The following is a 26,722-nucleotide window of genomic DNA, read 5'->3' as shown; positions in this document are numbered from 1 at the left end:
ATCCCTCGGGTGGGTGTCCGTCTCAGACCGGTTGAAGCATCCTTCTCAGCCTTGCAGTAGATTGCAGTACGACCTCCCCAAACAGTGGATATTGGACTTGCATTGCAGCGCTCATCGTCTTAGCCTCGCATATACGGTCCAACGATATCTGACATGGTGGGCCGGGAAGACCCGCCAGTGGTTGACGTGGTTCGGGTGATGATGAAAGAAGGGGACCATCAGTCGGACCCAATTGTTTGAAATGCATTTGCATTTGCTACACCGCCGCCGTCAGGTCAGGTCAGACTAGCATTGAGCCAGTGTAAAAGAAATTGGTTGCAAGCAGGGGGTTTGATAAGAACATGCATGGGCAATGTAAACAACGACAGGGCTTGAAGGGGATATATGAATGTTAACGCCCGAACCTGTTGTGTTGCTGCATGGTTGCCGTGTGTGTCGTCGCCTTTTCTTGTGGTCGTCTACTATCACTAAAACTGCAGACATGGTTACTTGTGGCTTCTTTGGCGTCTGCCTCGTGGGATAGAGTGCTGACCGGTTCCCCACGTAACGTATGGACCGTTTGCGTAACGCGACACCGACACCAACGCCACAACCCTCCTGCCGAACACAACCGGTTTGCTTGGCCCCCAGAACACCCTCAGAACAGTCCAGAGCACCTCAGGTTCCTCCGTGCTGACCACCAGACCATCTCACTTGATGTCATAACCTCTGACTTTGAGATATGTGCCAGCAATTGCCAGACTGAGGACAGCCCAAGGGAGCTGGAGTTCAATGACGGACCACACCCACAGGCAACCGACTGGTGGCGCTTGCTTCATGACTGCTAGGTATCCGTATGTGTTTGTGATGTGGATCAGGTAGCATCCCGAGCACACGCTCATGACCGAGAAGATGACCTGTCGGGCGTGGTTCTGGAAGCGGGCAGGTAGGCCAGGAAGGATGGTCGGGTTCGAGGAGTGGGCGTGGAGGGTGTAGATGAGGAGGCCAAAGACTGGTTGAGGGCGGCAGAAGACGTCAGTGCCTCTTGATCATTAATTATCGTGTGTATGCTTTGACATACCAAACAAGGCTTGGAGTGCCCTCGTCCAAACCTTGGGCCACACGATGCGATCGACAGAGTATTGGTTTTGGACGAGGACGTCCAAAGTGAAGTGCAGCATGGTCAGACTGATGGTGTAGAGGGTGGTATCGAGGAAGCGTTCGGCTCCAGGGGAGAGTAGTTCGCCGTCATTTCCCTCATTTGGCTTGATGGGTATCTTCTTGATCTTTGCTTTTGTCTTGTCGTTTTCCTCCTGTTTCTTTTGGGCCTGTGCAAAGAGCCCCCTTTCCTCGGCCAGTTCCAGGAGCGTCTTTTCCTTGGGTCCACTGCGGTCGGGGTGCTGGAACTTGATGTTGGACGGTGACTCTGCGCGTTTTCGGCCCATTGTGGTGGTTTAACAATTAATTAGGTATTGGGGCTCTGGGGGCAAGGCATGAAGAAGTTGAAGTGGAAGAGGACGGAATTGATGACGACGGATGGAATGGAAGACGCGATGCGATGGAATTCAATTCAATGATGGAGCTTCAGTGGGTCGACCGCTAAGGTCGGGTAGCTTCCGCAACTGCCCCACTTGGACGATAAGGTTGTCGACAAGACATTTAATTAACCACGACATCTCCACCAATACATGATACTATACCCGCTACATATGTTTGCTCGCTGGCCGTCATCTATGGAGTTCTTGGCTATATCCAACATATTCTCCGATTGTCCAGGCTTATGGGAAGAGAAAGGCAACCATGTACGGTACCTTTCCTGTGCAAGGCTACAGAATTGTTCCTCGTTTTCCGGGGTTCTACAGCCTCGACAGCCACTCGGTTGCCTGCATCTAAACAAGACTGCAGGTGATACTAAGAGACCTTTCAGTGAACACAAGTCAAGGATGAGGGGTAAGTAGTTCAACTTTTACGAGACGTGTCTCAAAAACTTGATTCTCGATGGCGGTCATCGGGTAGTGATGCTTCCAGACTCGACACAAATGGATTCCCTTGCATTGCCTGTGGACAAGTGCTCACTGGCTGTTCTATAGAGGTACCCAACTAGTGTACACAGCAATAAGCCTTGTGACCTCGTGCAAGACATTCCATCCCTCCTTGTCTTCCATCCCACCACACCTCTCCGTCGGCCCTTGCCGTTCCGTATGATTAGCTTCCGCTGGTACTAGATGGTGGGGAAATTTAATCCCAACCTCCGTGTTTCTTTTTGGGGTTCCCGTAGACAGCAGCCACTGTACCAGAGACTAGTACAGTTGTACATAGGAGGCCCTCAAGGCACCTCTCTGTAGGCTGTAGCCTCGGCCTCCACTCCCCCACAATCCGCCCCCCACCTCCCAAGCGGGCCCGGCAGCGATAAGATAACAGATCCCTGCCTCAGCGCCCAAAGCTCCAGCTTCAGGGGACCACTGCACCACCGCGCCCATGACGCTACCACAACTTGGACTTCTCCCAACCATCATCCTCCGCCTCCTCCCAACAACTAAATCCCGGACCACGACAACGGCAGCCATGAACTGGCTAACAGCCCTCGGCCTAGCCGCCGTGGTCATTCCCTCGCTCTACATCTACACCGTCTCCATCGTCGCCACCCGGTTTCCCGTCCTGCGCAACAAGCGGATCTGCTTGCTGATTGCCCACCCAGACGATGAGGCCATGTTCTTTGCGCCGACGGTGCTGGCGCTCACGAGGCCGGAGACGGGGAACCATGTCAAGATTCTGTGTTTGAGTAGTGGTATGTCGACTGTTGAGGTTCCTGTCTCCTTGGTGCTCTACTGCCTGTGGGGTCTGCTATCCGCGCGATGGACGCATTCCTGCCATTTTGGCGCATCCCCAGCTTCTCCGAGCTTTACTTACCTTGCTTATCTTACGTTTAATCACCACCGCCCCTTCTATCCCGTCTCCCGATTCTATCCTAGTTCCAATGCTAACAAATATCGAAAACAGGCGACGCAGAAGGCCTCGGCCCCACGCGCAAGCGCGAACTCGCCAAATCCGGCGTCCTCCTCGGCCTGCGCTCCGCCTCGGACGTCTTCGTGATCGACTCTCCCTTTTTTCCCGATAGCATGACCACGACGTGGGACCCGGAGCGCATCTCGCACTTGTTAGCATCAGCATTCGCTCCCGAGCTGATTGAGGCCACCAACCCGGCTTTTGCTGCTGCCGTCAGCAGCTCTACCTCCCGAACAGCATTATCGAAAGACAGCAAGAAGAGAAATGGGAAAGGAGAGATGGTGAAGCCGACGATTGACATGATTATCACCTTTGATCAGCACGGAATCTCGGGACATCCGAATCATATCTCTTTGTACCATGGTGCACGGTTGTTTGTGAGCCAGTTGTTGGCTGCTACGACTGGAAAAAACAAAGAGGGAAAGGGACAAGGGCAGGTCGATATCTACACACTTCCCACGCTAGACATTTCCAGGAAGTACAGCGGGATCCTCGACGCCCTTCCTACCCTGCTGGAATGGGTGTGGTCAGCGGGCATCACGAGAAAGGACAAGCAGGAACGGCCGGGGGCGTTGGTGTTTATGAATAACTTGGTACCTGGTGGTGCAGGGTGGGCGAGCGTGGATAAAGCGTGGAAGGCCATGACGCAGGCGCATGTGAGCCAGATGAGGTGGTTCAGGTATGGGTGGATTGGACTGTCGAGGTATATGTATGTGAATAGCCTGGTGCTGGAAAAGGTTGAAGCTGCCAGTGTTGCTGCAAAGGTCAAAGAGTAGGTAGGTAGGGCTGTTTGAAATGTCTTTGGAGGAGTTAATAAAAGGTCGAGAGCAGAAATATTGCATACATACATACGTACGATATGGCCGAGAAGACTAGCATAGTTACCTAGCGAGCGGGATAGCATCTTGGAGAACCTCCTGGAACACATCGGTATCTTGGGAAAGAATATATTGCATCCAAACACAGGGACAACGCACAGTGCACGCTACGTTTTTCGGGTATCTAACTCATCGAAGAACCGAACATGAAATCGTTATCAATCATACAAAACCCAACGCCTCGAGCACCAAAGCCAGCACCACACCCAGCCCATACATGTGCCTTTTTCACCCACCAGTTCATGTTGTCCACCCTCCGACCCGACCCCTAAGTCAACAACCTCAACACCTTCTCCGCCCTCTTTCTCTCCATCTTCTTCGCCTCCTCTTCTAGACTCCTTCCCCTTCGCCTCACAATCGAATCCACCTCCGAGTCCCTAACCCCCTCCCTAGCCCTCTCATCCACTATCCCCAAAATCTCCTCAACCAACCCCTCCACCCCCAGTCTCCTTTCATCCAAAGCCCTATCTCTCCCCCTCAGCGTCTCCACCGTCTCCCCCGCCGCCCTCTGCAGTTCCTCGCCCTGCAAATCCAAACTACGCTCCCTCAACCGATTGAATTTCCTTGCAGTCTCCGGTCTCAAATCCATACTAACCACCGCCGCTTTTTTTACTTCTGTCCACCTTTTCTCTGCCCTGAAACCTTGAGGAGCACCAACGCCGCGCTTGAATCTTATGATGCCCGTCGGGATCTCGTAGTGGATGGTATCTGGAAGTAGTCCCTGAAAAGCGTGGATGAGTTGCGGAATTAGACGGGTGCTTATGTCATGTGATACAAAAATCTTGGGTGGTTTCGGGCCGCCGGGGAGGTTAACGGGGGATTTGATCCTCTTCAAAAGTAACGAGAACCATTTGGCAAAGGTGTGGACTATGTAATCTTTTTTGAGCAGGGTCTTGTCCCAGTGCGCCGCTGGGGAGTGCCCAAAAGCTGCCTGCTCTAGTGCGTGAAACGGGTAAAGAGCTTGCAACTCTTCTACTTGTTTGCGATATAAAGGTTCGAGGTCCAGCATGATTTGGATTGCTTTGTCGATCTTGTTGTTCTTGATCAACCACTCCACGTAGAGTTTGTATTGCGGAAAACCGGGCGTGGCGTTATACGGCGGAGAAGTCATGGTGTCCCAGATTAATTGGACAGCGTTCCTATGCAGACGGCGGCCGGGGATGGAAACTGTCTTCCACTCTTTTGCTGCGCGCGGGGAGGTGTGGATGTAGGCCCATTCTAGGAGCTCAAACCACACCAATGGGGGGATTGGAAGCTTGTACGCGGCAGATACGTGATCGAGCATCTTGCATGCCATGGCTATCATGCCGTTTGAGCCGTAACATGTGGCGATGGCTTGTAGAAGACGGGTGGTAGGCGCCATTGGTGAACCGGGGAAGAAGTCCCGCCGCCCGCCGGTGATGCTCAAGTCGCCGGTTTCGATGGACCCCGTGACGTCGATCTTGTAATTGAACCAGAGAACAGACTGGACGTCTTCCATCACTCCCGTTCTGGCGTAGGCTATCATCGCAGCGCAGATAAACTCTTCTGAAAGCAGATGTACCCTGTTTCTTGCAGTCCCGAAAACGAGATCAATAGGTGAACTCCGCCGTAACATCCTCATCAGGTATTCCACCTTGTGTTCAGCACCGGGATTCTGTCCAAACTTGTCCAGCCGCTTGTTGGTCTCGTCAAAGTTCATCTGGCGCAGCTGCGACAGGTTATCAGGCGTGAAGTACGGCAGAAACCGCTTCTCAGGAAACAGGTTCACGGGCTTGACGCGGAAGTCGTGTCGGTTGTTTTGGGTGTACAGCGGTTCCGTCAAGAACCGGGCTTTGAGAAACTCGGCGTACATGCCCGTATGGCGCTCCCACATCTTTTCGGAGACGTTCATGTGGAACCAGATCTTGCGGGCTAGGATAGGGTCCGAGATCGAGCCGGCGTAGCGGAGCAAGACCTTGTAGTCGGACAGGAGAAGAGGAGAGCCATCCCGGAATCGACGGAAGGCGGCTTCGTGAACGAGGGGGTAGATAGCGGTGTTTCTTTTCCTGATGCCGTAGTTGTTGACCAGAGCTCCTAGTGGCGACCAGTCGGCCATGACTGGGTCGACCCAGATGTCTCCTAGCGGGTCTTGGTCTTTGCGGATGGCTTCGATGGGGTCAACGGACCGGAGAAGTTCGCTGAAAGCTGTCGGCGGAAGTTGTAGGATTTCGAGTTTGTTCTCTTTGAAGTAGGATAGCATCTTTTGTGGCTGTCTGAAGGCTCCCGTGAAGCCGTCTATCCATGGCGATCGTTTTGCGGGCGATGGTTTCTTTGCGACAGGTCTCGCCAGAAGGGTTCGGAGGAGGAGGAGCTCGTCTTGTTCGAGGGGTTGTCTTTCTTCTTCAAGCTGGTGACCGAAGCCATGATGGATAAAGTCGCCTGGGTATGGGATCGCCGATATGGGTTTTGCTTGTTGGGTGGTGGAATGGGAGAGCTTCCGTGGTAGCTTGACGGCGGTTGTTTGTCGAGATTTCAGAGGGACTCGAATCCCGCGACACGAGACGAGGGGAGCCATTGGAAGGGTACCTGTGTACTATAACACTGCCATTGACATCTCTCGTCCGCAATTGAAGCTCGTCTTCCGTCTCGTCGTCTTGTTCGTGGTGTTGAAGCTGGTGTTGGTGTAAGTCGAGACTCGAGGTGTAAGTCAACCCCCCGCTAACTAAAAGAGGAGAAGTGCAATGGATCTCGCGACGGGATGCCTGCAAATCCGGGGAAGGCCTGCCAACTTTGTGGTGCATGTTCCTGCCAAGACCTTGCCCAATCGAAGCTCTGACATAAGCGTTTAAGAACCACCGAGGGTTAGTACGTGGTTCGTGCGTCACCTTGCTCTTTTGCTTGGCATGCGACCAGCTGGCACTGCTTGCAATTGATCGGGCAGGCAACCAACCCCCCCGCCGTTCACTGTCACTCATCATCGTTCCAGGGCAGGTCCATCAACAAGAACAACAGAAACATAACGACACAACTACTTCATTTACTTTCTTCACTTCACTCATTTATCCGTTGTGGGTCCTTTAACACATAACGTAAAAATGGCCGACGCGGTAGAAGATGCCGGCTCCGTTTCCGAGCCCATGGACCTCGTCCGCCTTTTGCTTGATGAGGTTGTCTGTGTCAAGCTGAGAGGTGATCGCGAGCTCAAGGGCCGTTTGCACGTAAGTTCAAGTCAAATCAAGCCTTCTCCCTTATCCCTTAGTTGATGCTCACCCACCTCACCTTCACACTTCATGATGAGCTGGACTCATTCTCATTACTGACTGACATGCTGACTGACTGTAACATACACAATAGGCCTACGACTCCCATTGCAACCTAGTCCTCGGAGAAGTCGAAGAGACCATTTACGTTGTTGACGATGAAGATGCCGATGAGGATGATTTGAAGGTCAGACCTCCTCCGCACCAATCTTTATCTTCTCCCCCCCGCCCCTATGCTAACAAACAAAAAACAGACCATCTCCCGCAAATCCGAAATGCTCTTCGTCCGCGGCGACTCGGTCGTGCTCATCTCGCCTTATACCCGATCTTGAGAAGAGGTCGTGTACATGTACATGCATGATGATACCGATACCGATACCGATACCGGGAAGAAAGTACCAGTACCAGTACCAGTCACCGACGAGCACCATTTCCGCCACCGCTACGGCGTCCACAAATTCTTTGCCGGCCCGGTTGGACGAGAGCAGTTACCCGTTGGCAACATGAAGTGGAAGTTGGTGCAGCAGGTGGTGGTGGGGGATGAGGCGGATGAGGCGCAATTTTGGGGAGGGGTTGATGGTAGGGATGAGCACATGCAGGAGGGTCAGGGGCGTGGGCGTGGGAATCGGAATCGGAATCGGAATGGGGAAGGGGAAGGGTCATCCCAAGCTTCCACTTCAAATTGGGGTTCTGCGCCGCCATCAGTATTCGAGGGTTGGTATCGGGTGGATGATGTGGAAATGGGCGGTTGCTAAGACTCGCTGTGTGTGGGACAACCCGAATACAGAATGCAGGAACCTCGAACATGCCCGGGTTGGAGAATTTGAAGGAAAAAAAAAAAGGAAACGAGGAAGGAGAAAGGAGGGAGGGAGGATGGCTAGGTTTTAGACGTGGCTATCGCCATCCATCATCATCATCATCATCATCATCATCATATCACATCATTCATGCTTATCGTTTGTTTTGTCATTGGGAGCCGCAAGAGATAGAGATCACGGCAGCACAGATATACCATACCAATTGTTATTCCCATTCCCGGCCATGGTCATGGAGCTTGCTTCCTTTGATGCCTCTCTAGTCACCCAGGACCGTTGTTCGTGCGGCTGGAAGAAGAATCACAGCTCAGACAACGAAGAGGTACTATATGCGCTTGAGGTAAGAGTTACCGTCTGCTTATGTAACTTACAAAACAAGTGGGTTAATGCTTTTCCTCGAAACTGTGACTATAATAAATATGACAGTAGTACTGTACCGTGCGCCGAGTGCGCCACTCTGAAGATGAAATACCAAAACAACAACGAGATGATGCCATGCCACAAAGAAAGGAATCCAAAGATCCAACACCGTATCCTCATTCCCCAGCCCCAAACCAGGACTACTACTAAGCAAGACATCAAGCACCAACCTTCCCCTCCTCCTCATCCTCAACGCCACCAGCGCCCTTCTCACCCCCCTCGTCCACACTAACCCCACCCAACGGTCTTTCGGGATCATACCCCAAACTCTTGACAATACCCAACCCCTTGGTCCTGCCCTCTCTAAAGAGCAGTCTGTCACCCGGGACCAGATACTCGGGTCTCTGGACGAACCGAAACGCGACAGTGGCTCTGTCACCGGTTCGGATAAACGGACGGTCGACGTCGATGATGGCGCAGGTCTGGGAGACGGGGCCGACGTGGAGCATGGCCTGGTATTTGGTTTTGATGGTGGTTGCGTGGGAGAGGATCAAAACTGCGGTGGGTGGTTAGTATATTGAGCTTTGAAGGGAGGAGGGGAGGGAAAGGAGGGAGGGGGAAATACCTTCAGCAACAAACTCCCTATAAACCTTTGGCGGTCCACTTTCAGTCTTCGACAACACCACCATGCCCTTACGCACATCTTTCCTTTTCACTCTCTTCAACGCAAAGCTCGCCGACTGGCCTGCGCTCGCCGCGGGCACACCTATCCTTTTGCGTTCAATCGACCTAATCGCTGTAGTCGTGAACCTGCCCAAGCCATCCGGACCCAAGTAAACCTCATCGCCCGCATGTATCACACCCGACTTGACGATACCCGAGACGACCGTGCCGACATGGGGAACGCTGAAAGTGTCGTTAACGTGGAACTCGAACGGCGCGTCGGCGTCGTACCGTCCGTGATGCGGCAAGATGTTAAGGAACGCGCGGACCAGGTCCAGATTTTCGCCCGTGACATTGGATACCTGGAAAATGGGGCATATGCGCTGGGAAACGAACTGTGTGGCCGTGTTGATGCATTCTTCGCGGCTCTTGATGAAAATCGGAATCTTCCTCGCGCCGGGAGACTTCAAGATGCGGGTGATCTGGGTGATGGTCTGTTCCAGGATGTTGGGCGGGCAAATGTCGATCTTGGTGATGACCACCATTATGGGCACGTTTAGCGCCAGGGCAATACCCAGGTGCTCTTTGGACATGCCTATTAGCCCATTGTTGGCTGCTACCATTAGCAGGCAGTAGTTTGGCGACGATGACAACAGGCCAAAGACGGTCGTCCTCAGGTAGCGCTCGTGGCCCGCCAAGTCCGTGAAGGTGATGACTTTGGCACTGCGCTTGCCGATTTCTTCCCACGAGAGCTTGCGACCGGGAGTGTCAGAGAGGACGGTCTGACCGTGCGAGTCAAAGCCCATAATTTCCATGCCGACAGACGAAGTGCGCCCGGTCTCTATCTCGTGCTTATGCCTGAAGAGGTTTACGCGCGCGCGACCGCGGCCGTCGTCCAAGTCGCCTTTGACCAGGACACCCAACATGGAGGATTTACCGGCATCGACATTGCCCACGACTGCTATTCGTGTTTCGATCACCTCCTCGGCTGCCGACGGGCGTCGTCGGATCATCACCTTGCCGCTTACGTCGCCGTCGCGGGTCGGGGTACCGTCGAGGTCGCCCGAGCCCAGGTTCTTAGTCAACAACAGCTGGCAATCGGCGTCGATCTTGGCCGCGACCTGCGATAACCTCTTGTATGCCAGCTCCCACTCTTCCTTGGTCAACTTCATGCTCTCGCCGTGGTTTTCGAAGCCAATATCGAAGACGGACTCGCCGTGGCCTTCGTCTAGCCGCTCCCCAATAATGTCGGCGAGTTTCTGGCGGGAGGCGTCATCGTCAGGCGCGGACAGAAGGAGGTCGCGCAGTCTTATTCGCGGACCGGGCTCGGAGAGATTGAGACTGTCGAGGATGTCGTCGAGTTCGGCATGATGTTCGACTTTGGGGGCGTCTGTTATTGTTGTTGTTACTGTTGAGCTTGCGCCTGCGCCTGCGCCTGCTGTTGCTGTTGCTGTTGCTGTTATCGCGATCTGGCTCTGGGTAGCCTTGTTCGGGTAGCGCAATGCCTGCTGTCTCTCGACGTACTCGGCAAAGTCGCTAAGGGCAGCTTCGCCTTTTCGTCGTTCGTGCGGTGCCTGTTTTGATGCCATGATGGCTGCTTCGTCGTCTGTGTCTCCTGATCTGGAGATGGCGTGCTGCGGTCGGGGAGGTGAGTAGTAATAGGAGGGTCAAGAACCAAATGTTTAGTAGATCACACAAGTAAAAGATATATCCTAAGAATCATTGGGCCGGAAGGAAGAGTTAGGACGAAAGGTTATTGTATATTGGTACGGATGTGGAGGTAGGCAGATGGTACTGGTAATGGTTGAGACGGTCTTTTGGTCTGACGGTAATGATAGGTAAAGAGCTTCAATATAGAACAATGGACGCAAAACTAAAACCTGATGCAAAAGGAATTATGGAGTATGATCAATGGCAACAGTAAAGGCTGGAGTGTGTGCGCCTTCTTGTATGCCTTGAAGAGGAGTCAGTCTGTCTGTGACTAGACGGTGAAGAAAGATCGACAGTTTCGGTGAAGTTCTTCTCGCCGGCTGAGTCGAAGCTTGGATTGCAGGGACTGGAGAAGAGTCATCCAATTGAAGAAAGTCAATTGATGCTGTTGGGGGTTCGGTCAGATGCACAGCAGTTGAATGCAGTCGCCTAATCGATTGACAGCAGATGGGTGACTAACCGCGGCGGCGAACTGGAGGTGCTTATCGATAAGATTCCCCCGCCTCAAAGCGGAAAGGTGGGGTTTCCAGGTTTGGAGAGCTGGGATGCCGGCTGGCAAGATCCGGCAAGATTCACGCCTGCCGCCTGGCCGTTGGTTTCTTAGCAAGGCATCTTTTTTTGAGAATTGGCACTGCAGTTCGAAACATCAAGACACCAGAGCTGAAGAGTAAAGAGTGAACCGACAAATCAAACAGCAAAGAGCCTCAAACTGATGAGTGACCTCTGCCTGCTCACCAACCCCGCGCTGACCACGACAATGACCTCACCATAACGTCCATAACATCCCATCTTCCATCCTCTCATCCACTTCAGTAGGTTTCCTTCCGGAGCTCTTCAGCTCTCCCCTCAGCCCCTGTGGGAGAGACCGGACCGCATTGACACTAGCATGACTGGCAACGAACTACACTAGCTAAAGCTTGTGGCACCACCACCGCCGGTCCCGGATGGCTTCGGTTGAATCTGGCCCGGTGCTCCCAGAACTCATGCTCCAACTCCCAGGTACCTTACCCTAGCTACACAGACGGAAGACCGGATGGTACGTGTAGGTAGTACTGCCCCAGTGACTGGTAGGTAGGTATATTATCTTACACTTACACTAGGCTACGATCTGTGGAGAACCCCAACCCCAAGATCGTGATGACGAAATGGAGTTACCTATTGTCTAAGTACCCAAGGTACCTTCCTCTAGTACGTGTAGTGCAGTGTGTGTACTTACGTCGTGTCAAGTGGTTATTGCCAAGTTCAAATTGCCTAAAGAGTGAAGTTTCATGCAGAACAAGAGAATAGGCTCTAAAGCTACTTATACCAAGACTGCGTTTGTTCTCAGATTGCGGGCAGTACAGAGAAGGCCTCTACTGCCCCCATACTTGCCCCTGCAACGAGGCTGCACGAGATTTCCCTAATATGCACAGTATATGCGCATTATGCCATTCCGTCATTTTGGCTACAAACAATGTTGTTGTCCACCCAAAGCAAGAACGAGATACGTTTGGAATTGTTGTTGCTCTGGCTTGCAAGGCTGCGATGCACCAGGGGCCACTAGCTCTGGCATCAAGCCTTCTCATTTAGGATTTCTTCCCTCTTTAGCTTCTTATTCTTAGTTCAAGTTAATCAAATCGTACACAACGTGTCCTCTGGTTACGCCATAACAGGTTAGTTGTATTCTTTTAGAACATAGCTTAGTTATAACAGGCTAGGGTGCATATGCCCAAACGGCCAAACCTACAAAAGATAGGATGATGTTCTGCTTGTAAGGCAGAACTCAAAATGCATACTATATAGCCAATGTCAACCTGTGACACTAGTGATGTAGTAGTTGGCTAGCGCTATGGCAGTATTTCAATTTTTTTATTATTTTTTTCAGATTAATAATTCTATTAATAGAAATAGTTATAATTGAAATTAAGTAGTAATTAACATCTTTAGGGTTTAGTATACAAAACTTATATCTTTAATAAATTAGATTCAATTTTATTGTAAATAATAAGATTTGTTTTTTTTAAATGACTTTAATTAAAAACTAAGGTTGTACAAAATTATATAAATAAGTAATAATATTATCATATAATATTATATCAACATAGTCATTTTTATCCAGTACTACATTTAATTGCTAACTACTAATAGATTTTATATCACGCGAATTTTTTTCTAACATTCTCAATATTTTATTGAGCGGAAGCGGAGAACCGTAAAAACAAACTTGGACGCTTGGCGTTACAAGGGATGCAGTACGTATCAAAGTGTCAACACTTTACGCAAAGCCGTTTTATCTCCTCCAAAACAACCCAGGTTCCACTCCAACCACTTCAACCATAGTCTGTCTCAGACCCACACCTCCGAACCCCACCCGACCAGCCCCCTCACATTCATTCGAGGAGGGGAGACCCACATTATTTATTGTGGGACGGGTCCACTGACCGAGGTCGATGGAGGTCATGTGATAGAGACTATCTCAACTTATCCAACCACTCCTCCTCACCCCTCACCCCTCATCTCGTGGTTTGACGTCCGAGACAGGAGCTGCTCGAGAGGAGCTCGAGAGGAGCTCGAGACTGGCTGACTGGAGGAAGTGAAGAGACTGGACTGCCCGCTGTTGCTGATCGTCAATGACATGGATGAGCTCCAGTCTTTGTTGGGTGACCATGCTGGATGGGCTGTTAAGTCACTGAGTCACATAGATTACTTACTTGTTCCATAGCATCCTGACTTCCTGGTACTCTGGCACTCTGACACTCTGGTGGTAGTGAACATCAAATGTCGAATGTTAACCTTGTGCGCTGGTGCTCATAGTACCAGCACTTATGGTCAGGTCAGGTCAGGTCAGGTCCGGTCAGATCAGGTCATGGCACTTACAGGCAGGGGCAGTTTGGTCAAGTAGATTTATTGACAGAGTAAGGTATTGTAGAGTTTACGTTCCATCGTTCACATTAGGTTTGTTCAACGCTCTAGGATATGCAGTTGTAGATAGATGGCTTCATACCTATACTTCATGCTTCCTGCTTCCTGCTTGATGCTTATATCAAAACTAGTAGGTACTCGAATGATGATGATGTGTTCATATGCCACTAACAGGCAGTCAGCCCCATTCGATTCTTTCTTTTGATCCCTCTCTAGAGGTGTACCTAAACGCCACTTGAATATGCCAGCCGCTGTGTTGAAGACAGCAATGCTACTACACACAAAAGTAAAACCCAGACAATCAACAACTTTTTGACTTCCCTTCCAGTCATTTCCTATCCCAGCCACCCCCAATTTTTTCATCCCTTCTTGTCCTCCTCCTCGTCTAATACCAAAAATACAAAAGGAGTAAAAATAAACCTTAAAACAAAACTTCCTGCCAGTGCTCTCCAAACCGGTTGGGGTGCGTAATGTCACCTCCGCAAACCCATTCCAAACCGGCGCCTGTGCAAAGGAGGGGGGTATAATGTTGAAACCACACATACTATAAACAAAAGAAATGAAAGGAAAAAAAAAAAGTCGTCATGCGAGAGAATTGCTCGAGGTCGAAGCAGGCAATCGCCGCCCGCAATTTAGACTCGTAAAAGTCGTGATCCAACAGCCCAAAAAGTAATCAAACCCGACCTCAACCCTCACTTCAACCTGCACCCTAAACGTGCTCATGCTCTTGATGCTCCCACACAAGCGGCCAAAAGGCTGCATCAGGGCTCTTCACCTCCTTTGCATTTCAGCCGATCCCCGTCTGCTAGACACGGCGCTCGACCGCCCGCTCGCAGTGGCACTTCCCAGCCCACTGGGCAACATGAGCGTGTCGCTCTCCACCACCCCGTCCATCGACTCCCCACCCATCATCAGCTCCGAGTAAGCTGGCGGGCTCTCGGGGACATCCTGGTAGATGGGAGGCGCCTCGTTATCCCACGAGATACCAATGCCGCCGCGCTCCGTGAGGATGGAAGAGAAGTGCATCCTCAGGATTCGGCCAACGCCGGTATGCGTCACCAGGTTGGGCTTGCCGACCGGCGCCCATTCCTGCGACACGACCATCTCGACCATGAGCTGATGCGAGACCTCGTGCGAGGAGGTCGAGGTGCCGGGGGTGGTCCATCGGGTATCGCAAACTGCGGGAGACGAGTGGGACTTGGAGAGGTGGTAGTCGAGCTCGAGCTCGATGTGCGAGTCGGTGGCCGAGGAGTAGGACGACTTCCAGCCCGAGAAGATGGTCTTCTCGCCGATGATGCGGGTTTCGGTTCTGGGAAGGCCCTTGGGTGGTTGAGGCTGGGCGTCGCTGCCCTCTGCTGCGGGGGCAGGAGGGACAGGCAGCTTGGGTGCGTGCTTATCGCATGCTGGAGCGAGGGACTTGGACATCTCTTCGAGCCTCCACGTCAACTTCTTGAGCTTCCAGTACTCCATGGTGCCGACCTTGGGGTTGAGCCTAGCGATCCCGTCCAGGCGGATCTGGAGCGTGTTGGTGCCCGTGGGGTGGATGTGATGGGGGTAGTGCACGTTGGCCTTGATGTTAGTGGGCGGGAAGACGCGGATGGAGTGGTGGGGGACTTCGGAGGAGCCAAGGGAGCGCTTGACATCGAGCACCTTTTCGAACTTGATGGCGGGCTGCAGAGTGCCATTGACCTTGGTAACGGCCTCGGCCTTGAACTCGTAGGCGATGGAAGCAAGGGGCGCGTCCATGCTTGCTGGTAGGTGACCCTCGAGCAAGACGGAGAAGGGGAAGGAGTGGCGGCCCTTGGCGAGAACGAGAGGGTGGTCGAGGAACTGCCATTTCTTGATCTCGGTGTACTGGTGGGTGCAGTCGTGGCAGTGATGAGTGAAGGGTCGTTTCTGCGTAACGTGAATCTGGAGTGTGGCGTTGATGGACTCGACGTCTAGCAGGTCGTGGTCCTCCTTGACGTTGAGGAAGATTTGGCCCGAGACGAGCGCGCCAGTGGAGGTTTCTGGGTCATTGTAGAGAACAATTGGCGGCGACTCAAGCTTCCAGTCGAGAGAGGCGGGCGCGTGGGCGTGCACATCTTTGCTGGAGCGGCCGAAGTGCATGCCCGGGAAGGATATCCTATGGTGATGATGGTGGTCCTTTTCTTTGTGGTGATGGTGGTGGTGGTGGTGATCCTTGGCGTTAGCGACCTCTTTGCTCGTGTTAGTGCTAGACGTTGAGCTGGTGGTGTGTGCGCTATCCGAGGAATCGGCATTCCTTAACAGAGGAGATCGTGGTAGCGTCGCGGTGGCGGTGCTGCTGTTGTTACTGCTGTCGTCTTCTTCGCTCGAGGCATACGCAACGCGCTCTGTGCTACCTTGACCAACGCGAGCAGCGCCTGTCGGACTCTCGCGCCTTCGGGAAGTCTTGGTGGATTTTGTAAAGGTCGAGACCTGGAACTCTAGTGTGTTGGCCGACGACCTCAGAAAATCGACAACTCTGTGTGGCATGGTGGTGGTGGTGGTGGTGGTTCTTACCCCTGCTTACTGCGGGGGGAAAGGTGCGCTGTAAGTCGGTTGCTGCGATTGCTGTAAGGGGATTCGCTATAGAGAAAACACTCCAAGGGTCGCCAAGGTGCGGTAGCGAAAGCGGTGGTCGACTGGTCGGCTGATGTTGCGTCCCGCGAATACTACCTCTACCTTTTTCTTTCGATCGTCACAAGATCTGTCGAGTCTTTTTTAGGTCGAATTGCGACAATGACTGGTGTGTGTGTGTGTGTGTGTGTGTGTGTATGTATGCCGTAGGTGCGCCAACTCTTCCCGATCCAGCTTGGTGTCGATGCACTTCAAGTCTCCAATGTCCACCCAAAAAAAAGTTGCAACGATGCCCTGTTTTTGTTGGCGTTGAGGGGGACGGAACTGAAATCCCCAGGCTCGAATAATGCAATGACGTCGTCTCAATGCGGAGGGTCGGAGTGTGTCTGTTCGTTTTGCTGGTCTTGACTGACTCGAGCAGCTGGAGGTTCGGAAAAGCTCGTAGAGGGCGAGGTGAGATATGCTTGTCTTATGAGGTGGAAAGTGAGGTTGTCGTAACACTAGAAAGTGTCCAAGTCAGTATGGCGCCACATGGAAATCCAATGACATGCTATACCATATTGGTGTACGCACATCGAATGTCGAGGGAGGGAGACTCCCTGGTTGTACCAGATTGTACAAGTAAAAAAGTTGGTACGTACCTTGCGCAAAGATATGCTTTGGTGACAGTTGGATGTGGAGATGAGTGCACGCTGCTGGTATGATGGTGACTTGGAGCAAAGGCGGGGGGTATGTATGGGGTATATAAGAGCAAAAAGACAAATAGATGACAGATCAAAACAAACGTCGCAAGGTAGAAGCAAGCAAGCAAGCAAGGCCAGGAACAAACAACTTAAGGGATCAAGAAGGTTATAAAGGTATTTGACGTCCACTCTGGTAAGAAAGGCATTTCCATCGAGTAATTATGTGTCATGTCACAAGGACCTCGAAAAGGAACTACAAGGACCTGGGCCCTGGCGTCAACCACATGCTAACGCAACAACAAGGCCGCCCTGCGTGTGGTTGTGGCTCCATTTTCTCTTTGTTTCCTTTTTCCTCGCTTGTCCAGGTTCTTGTTCTAGCTTACCAAAGTCGCTCGTAACTGCGGTACTAGCACGCAGTCTGGGCTCTCCACGGCATCTGCTACCGGAACTTGGGACTCCACCGGAGCCAGGGACCATGTAGTGTAAGACATGGTATGTAAGTTACCATGGATGGTACCTGTATTTTTGACCAATGCCTCGCCTGCAGCGTCGGCACGGTGGGAGCTTCAACAACATGGCACTTTGTCTCGGGAAGAAGCTGATTCATGCTCGCGTTATTCCCATCTTTATATTGACAGCGGGATACAGTAAGCTGGGTTGTGTATGGGTGTCAATTGCCGGTTGAGTAGGTATCACACAAGCTGCCGTCCGAATTGTCCAAGTGACTGGGTGTAAGTTACCATATTTACCGTGGCAAGGAGGCGCTAATGAGAAAGATTGAAAATTTCACACGATACCTACCTGTGCGGTGGTGTGTCTACCTAACTTCAAGTGCAGGCCCGCCGTCCGGGGTTCAGTTCATCGTGATGACTTTCTCCTATTGATTCCAGTCGGTCGTTCTCATTACACTATGTACAACATTGACCCGCAATTACAAACTCCAGGGAGTTCTGACGAGTGTGACGCGGATCTGACCGGATCTGCTGTGTCCTTAGGTGATCTCCGAAAGCACAAGATAAAGATAAGACGGTTCTTCCTTGCATCCGATGGTTTTGTGTTGGATAGAGCTTCTATTTGGAAACTTTGACTTTCTCACTGAAATGAACATCAAAAAACCAACAGTGACAGCGAGTCGTTGTTGGGCTGTTCTCAATTCTTCATCCGGATTCCGCGTCAGGGGTTCCCCACCACTCCGCTCCCACCACAAACCCCACCACAGCCCGCTGAAAGCCATGGATGTCCTGCAAAGTGGCGCTAACAGGTGGGAGGGCCTATGAGCATACAAATACAAAATAAGCCGTGTTCCAAGTGCCACATGCATCAATTATGTGTACAAAAGTTCATTGACGTTAGCTCACAAACACCCCCCAAGCACAACTTTTGCGGTGGCGCTCGGCTCAAAATTTTTCAAAATCCTCTGGATTGTTGGAACCGCATCGTTCACCTTGCTGGCATGGTTACAACGGTCGAGAACCAAGGCAGCCAACAGGGGCAGCCGACAGCTTTCAATTTTCGAGATTTTCCTAGGTTCATTCTCAGTGGAGCTTCCACTCATCTCATGTACTGTGGTACGTAACCCCGGCCATGGGAAACTCACAAGGGCTCTCGATGTTTCGACCGAAAAGCGCGACAATGACTTCATGGAGATCCTACCGCCGGCCAAGACCGATTCAGCGCCACGGGACACCGCACATGGGCCTCAGGTCACCAATGCAATGGGGTGGGCGCCGAAGATCTGGAACACACAAGACAACTGCCCCTTTCTTTTCCGTCCTCCCCATCCGTCCCGTCCTGCCGTCCTGCCCGCTTTCCGTGCTCTGTGCCTCCATTCCCAGCAGGCTGAAATCCGGGGGAAAAGAAGATTCGTCCCGCCAGTGCTTCATCCGGGGCAGCGTGCTTGTCAACGGGGCCAAGACCCGATGTCCTTGCTCGGTCGGTTTTGGAGAAGAGGTGATTATGGTACAATTACCTAGGTATACCAGTTCCTGTGGTTGTATCCCGAGCCGGCATTTTGACACATGGACACCACCTGAACCACAGCATACCTGACATCACAAAATACAGTATATACGTACACATGTTGCGGTCTACAGGTACATACTTAGCCGGCACTTCCATACGGCTGTCATTTCCCGTCACGAGCACCAGCGGCACGGCATCATTGGCAGACTTCCGTCTCTATTTCGGGCTTTGTTATACCTCGCGTACGGCTGAGATCTGACGATATTCCCAAAGCGGCCGACAAAGCCTCAGTTCACCGTCCCTTCGCCTGTTACAAATGCCCCGAGCTCTCCGAGCCCGAGCTGTCCGGATCTTTGATTCGCGCTCACCGCAGAGCCCTACGGACAGGGGATCTGATCTGCCACAACAGCCCTACAGGACGAGAGGGATCAGCGGGCATCATTCATTTGTCGAGAATCGAAACTCGCGAGACATAAAACCTCCACCTGGTTTACGTCAGGCTCATGAAGTCCTTGAATGCTGTCGCTGCCCAAAGAGGTTCCCGTGGACCCCAAACACCAAAGTAGACCAAGGAGATCCACGAGATAGATCCCTTTGCATCCGGTTCCTGTTTCGAAACAGCGGAGATTCCACCGTAGTAGACGTAGATACCGCACACACAATGCCCATTTTGCTGCAGCACATGTACAGTAGGGAGCTAACGTTCATCTGAATGGCTTCATGTACTAACAACTAAATCTACAGAAATAGCAACACCCCGCCAGCACCAGATGGGTGGAAACCCTGTCAATGGGTCTTAGGCGCGGCCGTCTGGCAGTACACGTATTTTACATGCCCAATACCTACGCAAACGGTATTTCCGTCCCGCCCCCAGGCCCCGGAGAAGCTAAAACTTGACAAAGTGACGAAGCTGCAGTGCTTCCACAGGTTGAGCCTCACGGCACAAAAAAAAGGCATTTCCAGCGCATGCGGTGCATCGCAGTGCATGCAGGCCGTTAATCTGTTACCTAATCACCTGCCATTCAGCGCCCCATGACGGGCCAAACATGTTGCGTCTTCAACGACCGTGGTGTGTCACACAGCAACGAAAGATGGAAACCAAATGGTGACAAAGAATTTCTGGTCTGGCTTTGACGGGTGGTGGTGACGAGACAGACACCGTTTGTAAGATATTGTCAGTCACAGAGCTGAAGCTTGGAGCTCCAGCACAAGAGCTCGCAAGATGCAAAAGAAATCACACAATGGGGCTGTGGTCCATACGTTGTTGTTTTCATTATATTTCATAAACTCAAGTCTCAATGACTCCTCTTCACGTCCGGGAGATGGGCCGTTGCGGGGCTACATAGGACTTGAAGGGAAGCCAGGTCCAGACTGTGCGGGAGTGATATGGTCAAATGTCAAAGTCAACGACCACGACGTCGATGGATATGGGGCGTGCACCCGACAACAACAACAACAACAACAACAACAACAACAACATGGACGGATATTACAGGTTGCCCAAACTTACGATATCTGGTCCAGTCCGGTTCATCGACAGAGTTACTACACTATAAACCCAGTTGCCTCTACACGTGTAGATAGTGTATGGATCAACGGGGCGTACAAACCTTTGCCTCCATCGCTCGAGAGCTGCCGTAACACCAGATCTGGTATGTAGTGTATTACGAATGGCTTGCAGGTTTCAAAAGCTGACACATTGGTGTCCCCGGACGGACGACAAAGACGGGGACGGGAGCGGAGACTGCCTGGCACGGTCCGACAAGCCGCTTGATGCCGCTTTCTCACCAAGACACAACTCGGTGATGGCACCAGAAGAACTTTCTCCCTTCCATCGAATATACCGAACAGTCGGTGAAACCTTACACCTTGGTCACCCAGTCGGTTACAAATGGCCCGTTTCAAGCACTGGGGCCCATTACCACCACCACACGTGTAAGTGTAAGTATACTGTAGTGGCGCTGGACGGGACACCACACAGAACCCAGTGGTGTGCTGTTCGTTAGCCCGTACCTGCGTCGTCGAATCGGCTGTCCGTGGCCGAACGGTGCCTGAACATCAACCGCACTCATCACTAGCGGGTACATAGCCAAAGTTCCCTCAAATCGCGAAAAAGAGGAATTTCGGAGTCGGCCGACGACGACGACGACTGTGCGGCGTCGTGGAAGTGCCCAGCGATGGAGCGCGCCGAGGAATTCTCCGCAAAAAAAAAAAAAAAAAAAAAAAAACGTAAGGAAAACATGGGGCCGCCGGCGGGGACCGGGGGTGAGATGACCGGGGGGGGGGGGGGATGATGGACGGGGGCTAGCGGGTCCAGACAACCGGACGGGATGCAGTTTTGCATGGGCTGAGCCGCTGAGGGCTCGGCGACAGGGCTTTGCGGCTTCCATGTCAGGAACCGTTCGTCTCATGTCGGCCAACGACATGTCTTGGAAGACGATCCGATGCTGTCTGGTGTCGCTGTTGAAGCTCCAGCCCCCAGGCTGTGAGGCTTGCCTTTCTGGAGGTGTCTGAGACTCTGAGGTGAAGCTGGGAGGGAGCTTGGGAGACGAAGATCATGCCGTGAAATGGTTGTCGCTTCGTCCGACGACATGCGTTGAGGCTCTTCTTGCAGCTCTTGCAGCTCTTGAGGCTCAAAAAGCTTGAAGCAACGGACTTGCGCATGGGGGGATGGTAATTGGTAACTGGTGAGACATTCACGAATGCCAACCAACATAAACAGACAGTGAAACTCGGACCAGTCGTTCATCCTGTTATTGAACGATACCTCTTATGTACGAAACATTCGAAATGACCAAACCTGGAACCAACTGAACGGCGGGATGTATGCAAACCCACAACGACAACGACTCTATGAATCGTAATTCACAATTGAGATCGAAAATCGCAAAAAAAAAAAAAAAAAAAAAAAAAAAAAAAAAAAAAAAGAGTGAGAACTCTTCAAGCCAGATGACCACCCGTCTCCCTGCTCATCTCTCCCTTCGTTGCTACACTACACTTAGATACGGTGCTCCAACGACAGCAAGGTCTCACCGCGATCCTCTCACCGTTCCACGCTGAAGCTCAGAAAAAACAAAACAGCACCACAAGCACCATGCAAGTGGACTTTTTCAGTGGGTCAGCCCCGTCGGTAGGCTGTTAAAAAAACAATTTTACAACGATTTTGCAGGCCCTAGGGTAGGCAGCTTTTGTTTCGTGGGCTACGAACTCCCTGTCAGACAGTCAGGAACGAGTGGACGGGTTCCATTGATCAGGGTTCCCAGGACAAGTCTGGTTGGCAGCTCGGTAGGGCGGCGCGCGGTAGGGGAGAGAGAGAGAGACGAACATGCCCTTTTTTTTCCCCCTGGAAATTCGCCAATCAGGAACCAGAAACAGGGAGAAGAACGTTTTCAGGGGCCTTCCTCGCCGTTGCCGTCGCCGTTCGCAAGGTCCTTGTGTCTCTTTTTTTCTTTTTGTTGGTTTGGTGCGGCAAGGGTGAAAGAGCGCGCTTGTCTAAAGCCGAGGATAACCGAACCGATGTCGACAAAAGAGCTCCATGTGCTTCGGCTCAAGACAAAGAAAATCCACAATTCTCGATTTCAACGACATCCGATGTCCCTGATGATGGATCCCGGAATGACATGCCATGATACATGGCAATTGACAACAGGTTTTACAGGGCACGAAAAGGGGCTAAACAAAACAAAGACCCCATCTTCCATCCAAGGGGAAGAGGTCTGGATGCTACGCTAACTGCTCACTTCCTGTCACGGTTTCCAGAATTCAAGGTGGTGCAAAATGAGGATCGACTGAGGTTTTTAGTCAAAGCTGTTGTCAACCTGTCGTTCGGCGTTGTTGAGCCGCAAGCAAGCCGCAAGCAAGCCGCGAATGCAAGCAAATGCAAAAGCCGCAGAGCCGCAAGCCCGCAAATCGCAACCGCACAACCGCACAACCGCAACCTCAGCCGTCGAACCGCGAACACCGCAACTTTATTACCAGGTATGTAACTGCAAGGTACGCGCGGCTCACCCACATCCACATACAGGCGAGCTCGTGTCCGTCACGAGTCGTAATGCCGTACACGTGTACATGTAACTTACGAGGCATGAGGACCTTGACGGTACGGTGCCTTGGAAAGTTTCGATGACCGCTTGCTTTCCTTGGAAGTTTGGAACTAATCAATGAAAGCTCATCGCGGTCCAGCCTTTTACGTTACACCGGGCGAGCGAAAGAAATTTTCCAGAACAAGTTTCCTTCTTTCGGCCATGGAAGCCACCCGACGCCCGCCAACGGCAACCAACGGCAACCACATACAATGCGTACACTACTCTAGCTACGCGGCTCAGGCACCATGGCAGGCACCATGACAGGCACCAACGACGACCGCCAAGCATATGCCATGGCATGACAAAATTCGTCAACGACAGTACTGAGTCAACAATACCTAGCCAACAGCAGCCAACAACAGCCAACAACAGCCGGCGAGTGATTGACCCGATTGAAATCTGGAGGTGCTTCACCCGAGGTCTGGTGCCATGTAACTTACCTAACACAGAAGGCCAGTTGCAGCTGAGAGAGCTGGACTGGGCTGGACTAGACAGCTGGGCGTCACCTCACCAATTAGTTCTAGTGTACGGACCAGTCCAGGATTTGGTTTGCCACTGGACTGGACGCCAGCTGGTGAGTGAGCTGGGAGACTCTCCGTCGACTACCACAGTAGATGTATTTGTTCGATGTGGTTTGCTCGGTTCAATGCTGTTCGATGAACCCTCACTCAGTTGGTGTGGGGTAGGTAGTGATGGACTACCGGTACATGTACGCTGCGTTGGTTCGTGACATGGACCGAAGCAGATTCGAGTATCAGAATACAGCGTTGATCTTTTCCAACCTACCTCTAGGAACATTAGCTGCCGGCGCTGTATAGGTACCTTACACAGGCGGGTCACTTTCGAGGGGAAGCGAAACCTTGACGGCTGGCCTGCTCCTGGTTCACTCCAGCACCTTACAGCGGCGCCGTATGTGCAAGTCGTGCCTCAGATTCCCTTCTTGGTGTTGTTTTTCTGCGTCTGCCTTCATGTTGGCCATATGTGCCCAGATACCTACCTCCTCGGCCTCTCTGGACCTCGTATATCCAGGGGTATCTCTACGTACACAATGAATATCGACGGAACCGCGTATACATACCGGAGACTGCAACTTCGATGTCGACAGCACGCACTCACTCAGAGCAAGTAACTTGGAGATGATTTGATGGTGATCTCACGAGGACATGGACAGTGTGGACCTTCTGGGTTTTGAGGACCTTGATGGTCGGTCGGCTCCAGTCGTTATAATCCGTCGCCGTCAAAGCTGACGATACTTTACTCTTTGCGCTGATCTTGCCGTGCAAATGGCCTGTGCGGGACAGGAGGTCCACTTCTTCGTAGGCAGGTCCAGTCGTGTGTTTACAGTACCTACCACTAGGTAGTTGCGGCGAAGTGTCCCATCATCTTACCTATGTACTAGGTATGTTCCTTTTCGAAATCCGAACTTGGCACAAGTATCACAAGAGACGCGGGGCAGCCAGCCGTCACTGACTGGACATCAATTATCACTACGGTATCACCCTTCATTCAGAACCAGAAACAAGCACAGTAGAGGTATTTTGCTGCCTGCCTCCATCCTAGAAAAGTCTCTACACTGTTGCTGTTGCTGTTCTTGTGGGAGTCAGCCTCCATCGGAAAATCCAAACCAGTGACAAAGGGCTACATTAATTTCGGGGGATGGCCTTTTCAACAACTCCATCCAGCCTTGAAAACTCTATTCGAAACCCAAAACCTAAGGCGTGCATCCAATACAGGGGTTTGGCAGAGATTCTCAGGTTTGTTGAAAAACTTACCCCCCGGAATCATACGGTAAGGTACCTATCTATCTGTACCTGGTGTAGGTGCTTGGGAAGATGCCAGTTTCATGCGGATTGGAACCTATGAGGTACTGCTAGGTGTCGTGTGGTTATATGCCCGGCTTGCGTTTCGATATGTTGGTCATTGAGAAGTTCATGTGTGCGGACGTCGACGTCGGCTTGGGGCTTTAGGAATTGCAATACTGAAGTGATATGACGGGGAAGCAGCTCCCTTTTCAACTCCATGTTCGGCAGTTCGAGGAATATGCTACCGCCTCATTCTGGTGCGAACTATTTAGAATGCCGCTGTCATGTGGATTCTATCTTGCGTAGGTACATATGTCCAAATATGTCACTTTGACTGTTGCCGTGGTTTGCGACCAGCTCCTTCCTTTCCTTCCGCTTATGTGTCCTTCCCCAAAGTCAACCACCGCAGTTAGTTACGGGTGCGGCTTCCGGCCGTAAACAGTACGCGCCTTGAAGTAGGCGTGGATGTTGGGATCGTTCAATTCCTTGCGGAAATGCTTGGCGTAGGCCGTACTCTCCTCGGGGGTCCAGCCCATAACAACGTTGAAGATGTAGATGAGGTATCCTAGGTGGCAAATGAGTCAGCATGAATTCATCTCATCTTTCAGCAACCACTTTACTCCATCCGTAGAGGTAGCCTCGATATAATGATCGGAATTATGGACAGCGGACTTCCATACCTTCAAGATCAGCCTCCATCATCATCTTCCACCAGATGCCCTTTTCGGCCAGCTCCTTATCCTTGTGCCATACGCCCACAGGGATGATGAACTCCTTGACTGTGATGTCGACAAATCCTGCCTTTTCCATACCCTTTTGTTGCAGATCATGGTCATAAACCATAAACGTTCTTCCCGTCTTTTCCCCTCCAGCGTTCCACACCTTAGCCCACTGGCTCATGGCGCTGCCCTCCTTCACCGTTCCGTCGTCAGAAAACATGGTACTGCAAGCAACAAAACTTTCAACCCAGCCGCCAGGCTTACTGGTGCGGTAGGCCTGCCGGAATAAGTCGTCCCAGTCAGTGACGACGCCAAACATCATGCGGCAGTGGATGAAATCAAAGGTGTTGTCGGGCCAGGTCCATTCCGCATTGCAGTCGTCGAGTTCAAACTTGCAATTGGATGGGGTCCAGGTTGGCTGGATCGGGGTGATGTCGGTACCAATAACTTCGGTATTAGGAAACTCGTCGGCGAAATCGCTAGTAGTGGAAAAGGAGAAACAAGTTCTGTTAGACCCCTATGTGTGTCACAGTACCTTAGGGACATGTTGATTCACTGGGGTCAATAAGGGGCCTGACTTACATCACCCACGAGCCCGTACCAGTGCCGATATCAAGAACCTTCCCAACCTTGTTCTTCTCGAGTGGTGAAAGATACAGCTTGTGCCCTATAGCAACCATGTAATTGTGGTGGCTTTTTTCTTTACAGTCAGCATAGCTCTTGTAGTACCTCTACGCTCAAGGGGGTCGTCAATCCAGAGCTGAAGCAGTGTTATCACCTACGCAACCTCCTGGGCATCGATGTGGTGAGCATCATTAGGCTGCCATGACTCTGCATTGCCGATCTCGCTGTGGAAGGTTCTTCCGTGGATGGTCCGATACTTGAAGATCGACTCGGAGAGCGAGGCGGTGCTGGAAACGAACGACCCGATGGTTGAGGCGCCATCGTCGGCATCCACATCCCCGGGAAGCTGTGCAAGCGGTCGGTCAATTACCATATTCAACCTCACCAGCACCGGATAAGCAGCACGAGCAGATGAACTTACAGGCTCCTGTTGCCAATGAGACGCAGGCAAAAGGCCGGCCTCGGCTGCCTCCTCGGTGGTGAGCGGGTTGGATGTGGTCATGTTGGTAGGCCCGCACCGAGGGATTTGAAAGAAAAGACCAAAGGTGAGCTGTGAAAAGAACACAAATTACCAACGGTGTGCTCTGGCCAAGGGTTTATATAACGGTATGTATTGACCAGGCGGTCAGTCGGTCACGGCACCGGAGGGTGATATGTAAACGGCCATGTGCATCTGGATCTCTAATAGTGTACACGTTTCAAACAGTGTAACCTCCCTTGTCGTCACCTCTTCA

At 51.9% G+C, this 26,722-nt stretch overlaps 7 protein-coding genes across 7 annotated transcripts; 2 read left to right on the top strand and 5 right to left on the bottom strand.

Moving 5' to 3' along the window:
• Nucleotides 1-557: 557 nt before the first annotated feature.
• Nucleotides 558-1,424, bottom strand: SMAC4_07867 (uncharacterized protein; the record flags this gene model as incomplete). The annotated part of the gene is made up of 2 exons (XM_003345143.2): nucleotides 558-991; nucleotides 1,061-1,424. 2 exons carry the CDS (start codon nucleotides 1,422-1,424, stop codon nucleotides 690-692), a joined length of 666 nt encoding a protein of 221 aa, XP_003345191.2. The 3' UTR covers nucleotides 558-689.
• A 720-nt stretch (nucleotides 1,425-2,144) lies between these two features.
• Nucleotides 2,145-3,912, top strand: SMAC4_07868 (uncharacterized protein). The gene is made up of 2 exons (XM_003345144.2): nucleotides 2,145-2,767; nucleotides 2,980-3,912. Exons 1-2 carry the CDS (start codon nucleotides 2,458-2,460, stop codon nucleotides 3,759-3,761), a joined length of 1,092 nt encoding a protein of 363 aa, XP_003345192.2. The 5' UTR covers nucleotides 2,145-2,457; the 3' UTR covers nucleotides 3,762-3,912.
• A 219-nt stretch (nucleotides 3,913-4,131) lies between these two features.
• Nucleotides 4,132-6,399, bottom strand: SMAC4_07870 (uncharacterized protein; the record flags this gene model as incomplete). Its single annotated transcript, XM_003345146.2, has 1 exon — nucleotides 4,132-6,399. One exon carries the CDS (start codon nucleotides 6,397-6,399, stop codon nucleotides 4,132-4,134), a length of 2,268 nt encoding a protein of 755 aa, XP_003345194.2.
• Nucleotides 6,400-6,799: 400 nt separating this feature from the next.
• On the top strand, nucleotides 6,800-8,112 carry SMAC4_07871 (uncharacterized protein). Its single transcript, XM_003345147.2, has 3 exons — nucleotides 6,800-7,042; nucleotides 7,179-7,271; nucleotides 7,339-8,112. Exons 1-3 carry the CDS (start codon nucleotides 6,920-6,922, stop codon nucleotides 7,414-7,416), a joined length of 294 nt encoding a protein of 97 aa, XP_003345195.1. The 5' UTR covers nucleotides 6,800-6,919; the 3' UTR covers nucleotides 7,417-8,112.
• A 165-nt stretch (nucleotides 8,113-8,277) lies between these two features.
• On the bottom strand, nucleotides 8,278-10,944 carry SMAC4_07872 (uncharacterized protein). The gene is made up of 2 exons (XM_003345148.2): nucleotides 8,885-10,944; nucleotides 8,278-8,815 (listed from the first exon to the last, which is right to left on the bottom strand). The coding sequence occupies exons 1-2, from the start codon at nucleotides 10,509-10,511 to the stop codon at nucleotides 8,478-8,480; spliced, it is 1,965 nt and encodes a 654-aa protein (XP_003345196.1). The 5' UTR covers nucleotides 10,512-10,944; the 3' UTR covers nucleotides 8,278-8,477.
• A 2,685-nt stretch (nucleotides 10,945-13,629) lies between these two features.
• On the bottom strand, nucleotides 13,630-16,036 carry SMAC4_07873 (uncharacterized protein). Its single transcript, XM_003345149.2, has one exon. The coding sequence runs from the start codon at nucleotides 16,027-16,029 to the stop codon at nucleotides 14,305-14,307; it is 1,725 nt and encodes a 574-aa protein (XP_003345197.1). The 5' UTR covers nucleotides 16,030-16,036; the 3' UTR covers nucleotides 13,630-14,304.
• Nucleotides 16,037-24,299: 8,263 nt separating this feature from the next.
• SMAC4_07874 (uncharacterized protein) lies at nucleotides 24,300-26,540 on the bottom strand. The gene is made up of 5 exons (XM_003345150.2): nucleotides 26,410-26,540; nucleotides 26,147-26,334; nucleotides 25,947-26,057; nucleotides 25,326-25,870; nucleotides 24,300-25,210 (listed from the first exon to the last, which is right to left on the bottom strand). The coding sequence occupies exons 1-5, from the start codon at nucleotides 26,488-26,490 to the stop codon at nucleotides 25,059-25,061; spliced, it is 1,077 nt and encodes a 358-aa protein (XP_003345198.1). The 5' UTR covers nucleotides 26,491-26,540; the 3' UTR covers nucleotides 24,300-25,058.
• Nucleotides 26,541-26,722: the final 182 nt, after the last annotated feature.

The sequence above is a fragment of the Sordaria macrospora genome, chromosome 4 (genome assembly GCF_033870435.1).
Source record: "Sordaria macrospora chromosome 4, complete sequence".
NCBI classification, from domain to species: Eukaryota; Fungi; Ascomycota; class Sordariomycetes; order Sordariales; family Sordariaceae; genus Sordaria; species Sordaria macrospora.
The sequence above is the reverse complement of the archived record's forward strand: the minus strand, read 5'-3'. Positions and strand labels throughout refer to the sequence as shown.